The sequence below is a fragment of the Lonchura striata genome, chromosome 15 (assembly GCF_050655825.1).
Source record: "Lonchura striata isolate lonStrDom1 chromosome 15, ASM5065582v1, whole genome shotgun sequence".
Taxonomy (NCBI): Eukaryota; Metazoa; Chordata; class Aves; order Passeriformes; family Estrildidae; genus Lonchura; species Lonchura striata.
This window is the reverse complement of record NC_140717.1, coordinates 9,294,108-9,306,812: the sequence shown is the minus strand read 5'-3', so window position 1 is coordinate 9,306,812 and position 12,705 is coordinate 9,294,108. Positions and strand designations below refer to the sequence as shown.

At 42.3% G+C, this 12,705-nt stretch overlaps 1 protein-coding gene across 2 annotated transcripts in view; it reads left to right on the top strand.

Annotated features, from left to right (window-relative positions):
• GNB1L (G protein subunit beta 1 like) overlaps nucleotides 1–4,092 on the top strand; it is a 44,354-nt gene extending 40,262 nt beyond the window's left edge. For both annotated transcript variants that reach the window (XM_085592716.1, XM_085592717.1), the window contains exon 7: nucleotides 3,370–4,092. In XM_085592716.1, the coding sequence (XP_085448842.1) occupies nucleotides 3,370–3,636 (267 nt within the window). In that variant the 3' untranslated portion in view covers nucleotides 3,637–4,092. The remainder of the gene's footprint in view (nucleotides 1–3,369) is intronic.
• Nucleotides 4,093–12,705: the final 8,613 nt, after the last annotated feature.

The following is a 12,705-nucleotide window of genomic DNA, read 5'->3' as shown; positions in this document are numbered from 1 at the left end:
CTGGCTTTTTGGTCCTGTTTGGCCTCCCTTTGCCCAGCTTCCTCCTGCTTGTCACCATCTGCACCGGGTGTCCTTAACTAAGGGAAGTGGAAGGAAGGTGAGCAATCCCAGTATGAAAAACAGTATTGAGACTCTTTCTCTAAGGTAAAGGTGGCAGAAATCTGACATCATGACAGGCTTCTTAAATTTTCAAATACTCTGGTGGTAGAGAGAAAGTTGTTCTTTCATATTAATTATAGCAACACTTTTTTCCTAAAATAAAAGCAAATACTGTTCTTTACAGCACATTTCACTTAGGAGCTAATGGTACACAGGACTACAGGTACAACTTGCAGGAGAAACAGTTGTTCACCTGAAATATTGCAAGTATTGTTTTCCACAAGGTATTCCCATTCCCAGGGAATGGAAGATTAGCTACACCTTCAGCACCTCACACTGAGAGATAGAAGGTTGCCTCAGAAGAAATTCAAATGCCAAGTAGTATAAGCTACAAGCAATATTCCTGTTCTTCATGGGAGCATGAATGCCCTAAAAAAAAGCATCTTTCATATGAGCACTATGAGATTGTCAAAGACATAGATTAAGTTTTTTTCCACTATTGCATTAATAATATAAACCAGATGGGGATTTTTTTCCCTGACATTCCTGGTACCTGAGGTAATGGTAGATGTTGGAAAGCCACTCAGTGGCACATTATTTTTATTCAAAAAGGTTTTAATAAGTAACCATGGTGCACAGATATCTGCCGTTGGAGGGGGAATGATGCAATGATGGTACTGCAGCTCTGTTTTAAGTGGCAATGTTCCAGTGTGTCAATGAATAGATGATGAAGGTAACTGCAGTTTATTGCTATGAGGAAAGTTTGTATTGTCTCCTACAGGAAAGTTGCTGAATTCATCACTGTCAGCAAATGATGAGATTGGTTATGAGCTTTCTGATTTGGATGAGATAGTGTAATTATGTGATGATGTTTGTGGTAGATGTAGGAGGTAAACAGCTTCTGCAGGTGAATAAACAAAGCAGAACTAAGAAATCTGATAACCATAGAAACTTCTCTTTATATGACAAGAGAAAAAAATTCTGTAAGCTGTAATGTAAGTTTTGTTTAGTTGCTGAGGCATTTCCCCCAAATGCTGAGGCTTAGTCTGCTGCTATTTTGGTTATTTTCCTAATAAGCAGAGGGCTTAAAGACATGTTTTGGCTGTAGATGCAAGTGTCCTTGGTTGTGACTGGCTGAAATTAGCTCACCTGTTTTTACCTCTTTGTTTTCTAAATTACAAGCTGGTTTTCTGGTTAGGAAATTATGTTGGTATTGGACTGCTGTAGTTAGTGACTTACTGTACTAAGTCCTGGGATGGCACAAATCCTGGCACTAGGATTACACCTGGCTGCATATACCTTGAGCAAGTTTTCTCCTTTGTGTTGCTTTTCCCTCTCACTCTTGTATTTGCAGATCACATACAAATGCCCACTGTTCCCTCATGTTCCACAGCCATTACAGGCTTCCTTTTCAAGCTGTAGCTTGCTGAGGAGATTCCATTTCTCCAGTGGCCCTTATTGTGCTGTATGGATCTTGCCGAGATAATTGACATTAATGATGGCAGCACCACACCTGGGATTGCTTATAGCCATTAGCTAATAATCTCACTTACGGAGTAAGATCCATCCTACATTTGCCAGGCTGGTGATGTAAGGAATAAATCTTTCCCTTGCCAGGACATTTACGCCAACAAAAATGCCACTGAGGCCATGCTGCATTAGGCCTACCCTGGGGAGTTTGGAGCACATGTACTAACAAAAAGCACAAGTTTTACAGTAGCAGCCCCACCAAGAGGCCCCCATATAGCCTGCTATTTCTAATTAGGCTTGAGTAAAACTTGCTGTCCTCTGTTCTCAATTTGTCGTAGACACATTCTTCAGGTTGTCTTTGAAAAATAAAGGTATAGAGCATGTAAGAAGCATGTCAAATTTAATTCAACCTTTTGTCTTACCAAACTGCACAGCTCTTGCTGTTTGAGTAGGTAGCTGGGCAGTTCTTATATAGTTGAAAAATAATTGCGTATGGCTTTGTGCCTGTAAGGTTCCAAGATTTGTTCAGCTGCATCTGAAATCAACCTTGACCAACATTTCTGGAGTTTTCTACATCCAGTATAAAGGTTAAAATTATCTGCAGTAATATGTCTTTATAACCCTGCACTAGGTATGCAGTATGGAATGTCCTTGAAGGAGGAAAGCTCCTCAGGTGTGATGTACTTGTCAATCCCTTCCTGCCTCAGACAAACAGTAAACATGACCCAATGAATTAAAACAGGCACTGGATGATATTAAGCTTTGGTACAGGATAGCTACAGACTCGGGCTTAAGGAGACAGTGGCAGTAATGTGTTGTTTCCAATGGTACTTACAAATAACAGGTCAGGGCCAGCTTTATAAGCCAAAGGTGTTTTCCCCATTTTGAGAGAAGCTGAGCTGTTCCAATACACACACACACTTGTGTGCATATTCCACATGTGTTTCAGAGGCACACTGCTCACTCAGAAAAGGTAGCTGAGGTGAGAACAACAAAGGTGTGTTACTTTGAGCTTTGTGCTTCAAGAGAAACTTATGTCAGTGAAAACTCTTCAGGGGCTAAGTCCTGTGCAGCCCCAGTGCCTCCTGAAGGAAGCCAAATGTCTCCCAATTGAATTGTGCCCCTCTGTGCCCCCGCAGTCTCCAAAGAGTAACAAAAGGCTTCCAAGACTGAAATCAGTAACTTGGCTATAATCCCCTCCTTGGATTTGGTGTAAATAGAAGTCTCTTGGGAAGTAGTACTAGAAATACAGATTTCCTGACACTGTAACCCAATTCCTGGAAGCATTCCTTTCTCAAGACTGAGGTAAATACTAAAACAACTTATTGGAGATTTTGTAAGGGGTCACAGTAGTAGAAATTAGTAGCATGTAGCTTAAGCATCAACTCAGAAGGGTCTCAGCCTGGCAACATTGCAGAAGCAGGGAAAATATATTGCCTTAGCTCTGAACATTGCAGGTCATACAAGAATAGCTGAAGAAAAGGGCAAATCTGTACTCAAAACCTCGATTCAGAGCTTCACTTGTAATAGAATATATCTAGCTTTAAATGCAAAATAAACTAAAAGCATACAAGAGTTTGGTTTATTTTGTGAAAATTTCTCTGGAAATGGAAGGCTCAAGTTAAGGTGTTTTCTGTCTCTATCGTTCTCACCAAGCACCATCCACCACATGGTGAAAAGCTCCATGCTCCCTGTGTGACACTGGTGTGTTGGGTGGGCACAACACCTGCTAAAGTACCGAAAGATTCCTTTTTCTTCTGTTTCGAACAACTAGAGCTCATTTGTAACTTTTTCACAAAGGTTTACAAAACACACGAACTTGTCAACGCTGGCATATCTGATATCACCATCCGTCCAGACAAGAAGATTCTGGCAACAGCAGGGTGGGACTATCGCATCAGGATCTTTGGGTGGAAAAAGCTGAAGCCCTTAGCAGTGCTGGACTATCACACAGCAACCGTCCACTGCGTGTCCTTCTCGGATCACAGCAACCCCCGGGACAGACTGCTGGCAGCTGGCTCCAAAGATCAGCGCATCAGTGTCTGGTCCATATATGCTCAGACATGACACATCCTGCACTGCCATGGACTAGGAAAACAGGACTGGTGAAGCAATTCCTAGCACTGTAATTCAAATGTGCATCTGGGGAAGTAGTAGAATCTGTCTCCAGGCTGAAGTGAGAGTCCTAGGTTAATTCTTATGCTGCTTGTTTAAGCTGTAAGTTTTGTCTTCCATAGAGGAAAGTGGATTTTTAAAATTCATAACAAGCAGAACAAGGCCAGTCACAAAGAAAGACCAAAGTTGCTTTGAGTTCTGCTACAGGTTTTGCAACACCTTTCCTTTGGCAGGTTGCTGACATAACTTGTGCCAATATCTTTTGTAATAACGGACTGGAATCCCTCAAACTGCAGTGGGGGCAGAATATGTCTGTTTGTAAGTCATTTATGTATCTAAGAATCTAAATCAGTGTAAAACATCACTCTTTCTTGAAAATTTATACCCATTAAACCACCTCCAGTGGTTTCTCATTGTCAGTTACTTTTTCTTCCCCGTAACTGAAAGGCTATCAGAACACCCTTGATTTGTTCACACTTCTGTCAGTTCCTAACTTAAACCAACAGCCAGGAATGTGACTAGGGATGGCCTTCAGCATTTATGAATTTCATTATGTCTCCTGTCACCTCAAGCCTCACAATTAATCACAAGAAAGAAAGGAAAAAAATCTTCCCCAACATTGCACTGCAAAGCTGTGTAAAGCCTTTTACAGAGCCAGTGCTAAATCCTTTCCATAGACTGATGAGCTGAAGGATTTAAACTCGACAATCCAATTAGCACCCTTCTCCTTGGAGAGTCAGGGGTAAGTTTCAGCATGGAAAGCTGGGGATTCAGCTGCACAGCTCCCATTAATATTTAGGGGAATCACATGGGTAAATCCTTATCCACACAGTGCGAATGGTTCCATTAACTTGTCATCTCTGCAGTCATGGAAACTGAAATTCATTCATTAAGTTTTTTTGTTTGACTCACAAAGCAGCATTTGCCTTCTTCTAAAGTGTATTAGACACACCCCAGTGTGCTAAGAGCCAGGGTACTGCTGGATTCCGTCACAAAGCTGCAGTGACAACTGTGTCCAGGCTGTGCACTGTTGATACTTTATTGGAAATAACTGTTTCTGCTCCATAGAGAGGTGGAAATCAAAGAAAAAGAAACCAAAAGTGAACAGCAACATCAAAGACTTTGAAAATTATTTTAGGGAAAACACACATGCAAATTAAGGTTTGCGTCTGTTGTCCAGCTGTGCCTTGCAGACAGAGAATATTGCTGGACTGAAAGCCTTAAGCACCCAGCCTGATGCTCTTTACATTAAAACACAGAACCAGGATACTGTTGCCAGGCTTTTCTAAATAAAATGTGGCCTTACACATTATTTAAAGTGTGGTGACACTTTAAATAATGCATTTCTTTGATTATTTCTTTACTATTCAGTAGCTGCATGGAGGATCACATTGCAGTTGAAAGTTAAAGCCTAATTTTGTGTGATCCCGAGTCAAGGGGAGGTGGTGGTGTTCATTACATCTACCAGACAGAGTTGCACGTCTCCACCCGTCATCCACCTCCCACACAGAAGAGGAGCTGCCCCCAGTGTACAGGCAGCTCCAGCCTCAGCCTTTTGGAATGACATCCAGTCACCCTCCACAAACCTGCTGCTGCAAGAAACCTTTTCTTTTGGTCTTTTTCCCCTTTCTCAAAATACATCAGAATCGACACAAACAATGAAATAAAGAAATGGAGAATGTGTTGTTGCACGAGGTCCAGGGGCCTGTCCTAGGAAGTTTGCACAGAGATTTCCTCTTGCCTGTGCTGTCTGGTACAACATCACACATGTGGCCCAGAGGGTACCAGCATTCCTCCTCCATGGCAGCAAACAGCAGCCTGCACTTCCACAGAACTGAACTGTAGGTTTAATAGCAGGAAAGGAAATCCAGGGCTCACCCATCCTGGGCAAATGGTTACTGTAAGAAACAATTTTTGATGCAAATACTCTGGCACCCCTCTGGAAAGAAGGATTAATGCTTTATTAAGAGCATTATTAGATCAGAGGCTGAAAGTTAGGAATTCTTGAGTATATTTTCTCTGAAAATTGCCATTTCCTGTCAACATCTGTAGCTAAAGTAATTATGGAGACTCATAAGGGATGTTTAGATTTACGAATATGGCTTTTGGAAGATACTCTAAAGATTACTGGGTGCTTTCATCTAACTTATTACCTTTTGCTGGGAGTTGAATATTTATGTTTGTCAGATGAGGTAGATTTAAAAAGAAACTTGTCATGCAAGTAAAAATTGAAAATGAGGACATGAACTGTATCTCAGACACACAGGTGAGAGCTTCATCAGCTTCAGGACGAAGGACATAGGCTGCAGGGCTGCTTGCAGGAACACACTCATCCAAGGCACTATCCATGCCATACTTTTTCACAATACACTTATTTAACGCTTAATATCACTACTAATTTTATTTAAACACACAGAAAACAGATTTTTTTTTCACATTTTAGTTTCCTTGAAATGAGCAACCAGACTACACTAGTTTGATTTAGAGTTGAGCCTAAATGCCATAGTTTGATTGTGAGAGTCTTCTAACAGTTTATTTGCCTAAGAAACTAACCTGGACTTCCACAAAGAAGAATGGTTTCCAATAGGAAAGACAGTCTGTATCAGTATAGGCTGTAAAACACAATTGTCTGATTATAACTGTAACCGTGAAATACAGATTGCTGATTGCATCTAAGAAATTAACATTTTTTAAATTAAAAGAAAATAAAATTACAGTTGTGCCATGAGCATGGTTGTCACTGAAGATTTCCACTGACTTGCTAGCAGAAGGTTGTGAGCAAAGAGCCACCTTAAGGTGCTGGAGTTAGCTCTGAAATCTCACCTGCCAGAAAGGAACAGGGCTAGCCTGTACCTGGCCTGGAGGATTCAGGAGTGAAGGTGATGACAGCTAAATTATTACAAAAGGCTTCCTCCTAAGAATCAAAGAATCACCGTCTTTGGCACCATGAGAGGGAAGAAAGCAACGAGCATTCATAAAATAAATCCCAAACACCAGCATTTGTGCAGCAATTACATGGAATATTTATCACCACTGGAATGAATGGGATCTCTGACCCTCTAACATTATTTGCAAATTAATCCATTAGTTACAACTCCTTTCTCTTATCAGTGCATGAGCCATAAAACACTGCAGTCCTTAATGTAGATGAGCAAGGAAAGAGGAGATTGTGTTTGTAGTAATGAGTGAAAAGGAAGTAAGCTGGGGACATGCAATAAGACAGTTGTTAAATTTAGTCCTTCAGAATGCAATTGCTACAGGAAGCCAAAAAATTACTCTGCAGCTTGACTTGGACTGTTGAAAAAGTTTGAGTTTAAAAGAGCAGATTTTTATAGTTAAGCCAATACTGTCTTCTGGACTGCTTTTGTTTTTAGCATATTTAAGATGCATCTACAAAGCCAAGTTGCAAATTAATAAATCTTTCCTTTAATTCAGGCTGTCAAGAACAAAGATAGAACACTGACTACTGCAGGAGCCATGTTAGTGATGTAAACCAAAGGACTGGGGATTAAACAAGGATTACTGAGTGCTAAATCAATGTGTTTCCTTTTCTGGCTGTGTGTCTGTGGTGTGAAAGTGTGGATCATTACATAAAACATGGCACATGACTGCCTGGATTAATAGCACACAATGTTATGGCAGCGCTGATTTTGATGTTTAAAGTTTGATGTTTAAGCATGACCATTGTGCTACCGGGAAAGTATCAGCCGTGACTAAGGAGAAAGGCAAGGGGGTTTCTGCTAATGTGTAATATTCTGAAATTCCCCCTACTATAGCTTTTCCAAGGAAACTTGGCTGTGTTTGTCTATATCCTACTCTTCTGGGGCATCCTGGAGGTTTCTTCTATAATGTGAAGGAAGCTATCCAGAATTAAGATCATAATGGGGGGAATGGGACAGACATGGCAATTCATGTAAGGATCTCACAGTATCAAATTAAATGAAAATTTAAGTTCTAATTATTAAAAAAATAAAAGTGAATAAAAAAGGCTGTTAAATTTATTTGAGATTACAGCTGTTTCCTTCTAGTTTTTAGTCTCGGTATATATAAGCTAGGGCAGCAAAAAAACATAGAAATCCTCAGATGCTTTCTGGACAGCAGTGGTCTCTTTTTCCAACCAGTGGCAGGATTGATTGATCCTGATTAGGTCCAGATCAGGAAATTAGCAAGCATGTTCAAATGCTAAGCCATTATTCTGCTTCATAGCTCTGGCATCTCACACATGCAAAAGTACATTTTCCAAGCCCCCATGGCACTGCTTGCTATAAACATGTTCTGACATAGGTAAGAAGGCAGTGGGTGCACTGGGCCTACAGAATAATTTTTAACATGACAGAGAATGTGGCTGTGGCACTTGTCCTGATGGTAATTTTAAAAATAGCTGATACAAAATCTTAGTGATTCGTGAAAGCATTTTTTGTGTTCATGGAAAAGCATCTAGGCTGCTCTTAACATAACACTTAGAGTACGTATTTGTCTGTTCAGATTTTTTTGCCTCAGATATTTTGATGGCATGCAGACTTGGCATCCTGCTAAATAGAGACATTGAGTGTTTATAGTTTTATCTCTTGAGCTCATCTGGTTTGAAGTAGTTGACAACAAGGAGGAAAGGGAATAGAATGAAAGACTCACTTCATATTTGCTGAAATAAAAGAAATGTGCAAGGCAGTGCTCAAATAGAACCAGCCTGGGAGAAGGGCTGCCCCTTCCCACCCCTCCTCCGGCCTTTCCAGATGATGGCTTTGCCTGCAGCCCCTCCACTCTCATGCTGGTTCTTGCTGCCCATGTTGGAGCTCACGCCCCAGACAAAGGGCAGCTGAAGCAGCCAGGCCAGAGCACCGCGACAAGGGGAAGCGTTGCCTCCTGGAACAAGGAACAGGGGGAGCACGAAGCAAGGGGAGCAAAACACAAATGCCCATCATCCAAGCTAAAACCAGTGACAAAAGCAATAGTGCTAACACCTCACACCAAGGTGCCTCTCTAAGTTTTACATGTTGTTTATTCCATTTTTTACTTTTTTGCAATTTAAAGCCCAAGGACATCAGTCTGAGTCCCTGGAGCCCTGTGCAGTCACTCCTGTGAAGGCAGGCACTAAGCACAGCATTGGCACCTGAGGTGTCCTGCCCTGCCCACTGGCTGCCAGAAAGAGCATCAGGGAGGAGGTTACACTGCAGGAAAACATTCCCTTTCCTTCTCCAGAGAGCACCAGGAGCTGTTCACAGAGGTGCAGGACCCGGGCTGGAGCAGATGTCAGGTCACTTGCTCTCACCATGCCGCTCTCACAGAGGGGATGGACGCTGTCCTTCGGCAGCTCCAGCTGCACTGGGAGCAGGAGGTGGAAGCTGCTCTGCAGCCTGGCAGGATGTCACAACATGGAGCAGCAAGCCTTGAGAATGTCTAGGGCCTCTTCCATCTATGCTGCTCCATCTCCTTATAGAATTAGATCCTAAATGAAACTTTTCTGGCTCTTGTTCTTAATCACTTTATTACTAGTCCAAATTTATAATTTTAACCTAAATAGAAGTGAGTGATTTATTGTAATTATTTTGCATAGGCTGCTCTTAATAAACTTTTTTTTTAAATCTGGAAAAACATTTAATTTCCCATATGGAAAGAACACATTTATCATACTTTCCTTGGATATACTTGGCCAACTATTGCACATATATGCAAAACATATGTGACAAATTCAAGGCTGAATTTCATAAAACAGAAATGCTGTGAAATGTGATATAATAAATATATTACACAGACATATGTGGCCAATTTATAAAACTATGGTATCTTTGGTAAATTTATAATAGGTCATTTCTATTAATGGGGAGAATGAGGGTGGGTTTTCTGGCATATGCAACACACAAAATGCCTTACACAGCCCTCCTGAAGGACAGTGGGCCTTTGCAGAGCCGACCTGTACATGTACATACATGTGGTATACGGGACACGTCTGTGTTTCTCAAAATTAACGTGTATCTTAAAAACAGCTCTTCCTTTTTGCATTGACTGTGTGTGCAACATACCAGGCAGGAAAAAAAGTATTAAATACTATTCTTTGAGATTTGCAAATCTCAAACCTCTGATACACTATCAAGATTCCCACTGACAATAGGCATCTCACTGTAACAGCACATTTTATATGCACATGCTGAGCTCATGATAGTGGTAATAATAGAAAACTTTCACCTAGATTTGTCAGATACCTATGTAAATTATGTATCTAAGCAATCAATTCAATTGGAATTATTAAATGAAGAAAAACATGTTTATGTTTTGAAAAACGTTGCATCCATACACAAGTACTGGCCTCTACACATGCAGAGTGGATTCTTAATAACACCAGCTTAGAGCAATGGCTAAGCCATTGCTGGCTGAGTATCCTCAAATTGTAACTCACAGGAGACTGCCCCTTCTCATTTATGCTAGAGTGTTTCAAAGATAAAATCTTTCCTTTAACCCCCTGATCTGTATTTTCCTCTCATCGCGTATTTCCCAGCTCCGGAAGATGAAGCCCTTTTCATTCTCCGTGAGTGCTGAATCCACCGCGTGCCATGCCCGGCTCTTCCCTCTGGAGGGAGCCGGCTCTTCAGGCAGGGCCGGCCGGGTGCGCGCAGCATCTTCCTCCTCCTCCGCCGCGGCCACGGGGCAGCGATACCCGCGGGGACCCTCCGAGGTGACCCTCGGGACACACTGGGTGTGCCCCTGCCCACAGCGGCAGTTCCACACATACCGCGGGTCAGGCCAAAGCACCCGCGATCTCAACGCGCTGCAGAATTTGGTTTCAACCTATCAGGAAAGCGAACGACAGGAGGCAAAGCACCAAGAACCAACACGTGTATGTTCACACAAACGCTCTTCTCCCACCTTTCAGCCCAGCCGTGTTCAACAGGCTCGCGGCAGCTTTTTGAGCTCTTTGGGTAATGATGCTGAAACCTGCTTTGCTCTTCCAGCCTTCTCCAGGCAGCAGGGCTCAGCTTCTGCTCCTCAGCCCAAACCTGTGGGTGCCTGATTTGTTTCTAGAGGCTGCAGGGATCCCTTTACATAGGCAGAACATTACACAGTACGACTGAACCTGCTTTTCTTATTCCAGACAGATCAAGGTACAACTGCCCTTTGGTGAGGGATCCAGCATCACAGGCTGAAATCCACTTGCTGGAGAGAAGGAGGAATGCTTGGCAGGAAAGGACAGTGCCCCAGCTGAGGTGGCCCCAAGCCATGTAGCCCCACTGGCCACGGCTCTATGTAGAGATGCACTAGAAGCCCACAGCTCATGGGCTCACTGTCCCCCAGCAGCTGCTGCATGCAGAACACCTTTTCTACACCTGCTACAAGTCCTCGGGTCATTCCCCACCCTGCAAGCCACTGTTACACACACTGTAGCAGGAAGCCAAAGCAGTTGGTCCCCTGGCCATGGCCGTGTGTACGTGTGCTTGAGACTGGCTGAAGAGATGCCAACACCCCAGGATGCTGAGAGGCAGCTGCTGGGGACTACCTGCACAGTTCTAGCCAGAGAGTTATAGGGCCTCCCTAAAGACAAAGACTAAAGAGATCATCTGTGAAATGTGTAAAGAGTGTGCATGAACACTGCAAACACACAGGAGTTTCATCCCCATGCTCCTATCCTACATTGAATTGAGTCAATTCCACTAGCAAGGACAGAATAAAATCAAATGCAGAAAGCCATTTCTGAAAACTGCAACTGTCCTCAGTATCTGGGTTAAGTGATTAAGCAAAGGCCACCCTTGTTCCACCTGCATGGAACAAGGAACTAATCCTGGATTTATCCATTGAGCTAGGTGATGTGGTTTTCAGACCTCAGAAGCAATCACTGAACTCAGCTTGTACCCCTAGAAAATAGAGCTAGGTGGCTAATTTATTCTCTAGCCCTATTTGGAAAAGACAAAGGATGCTTGTAACTTCCACACCTGGGCCTGTTTTACAGGTGCTTTTAAAAACACACTTTGTGTGCAAGTGCTTTGTGTGACTTGAGGTAACCACAAGTGGAAGTATTGCCTGGAAATGTGGCCACCTTCTTTCCTAGAATGTGCCATGGACCTTGGTGACAGCATGGGCTGAATGAAATTTAACCAGACATGTAACCAAATCATACAAAATCATTTGTCAAATGAATCTACAATATACAGATAATGCATAGCCTATACATGACATATCCTGACTAACAGGCTGACAGGTAATATGACATTAGAATGTTACAAATTTTTCTGTGATTTTCAAAAGCCTTCTACTAGTCAATCTGCAGCAATATGGGGTTTTGTTTATTTGAAGTGGATTTTTTGTTGGGATAGAAAAATAACCCTTTTTGCTTTCCATATCTGTAACACTCCCATCCGGTGAGCCAGACATTATTATGGAAGGAGGGACACCAGTCAAAGCCCTGAAGAATCTTGATTTAAGGATTAAAACACAACATGAACTAGACTGCTAACATGCTTTAATGTGAACATGTCTAAGCACCTTGCATGCTAATGGACTAAATGCATGGTTAGAAATACCATTTTCTCAGACTGTAGCTGCATGCTCTCCTTCCCATTCAGCCTCAGGACTTCAGCAGTGGTTCTTTAGCACAGAACACAGAGCAGTGATCCTGAGGGCCCACTACCCACAGCTTGAAGTTCTGTGATTTTATCTTCTTCTAACAAATATAAAATTGAAATTCCTACAATCAAGGAAAGGATCTTGAGCCACTTTCATTAAGGGCACAGTTTAGTCCTGGCACCCTGGGTCATTCTATGCGTGTTTGAAGAGAACAGGTGCTTATCAATACAAACAGATCTGTTTTCACCTGGGAGCCCCAGCCTTGCAAACTGTTGTACTGTGATAGATTACCACAACCATGGGCACCTGTGGCAACCAGGGACAGAAGAGAAGGAGCAATCACCTGTGGAGAGTCACTGTTTGCTCAGAATAAGAACTCTCCTTATTTAAATAACTGCATTTTGTTGGGGGAGCTTAGATTTCAGGGCAGACAAACTGACAAATATACACAAATAATCAAACAAGAAA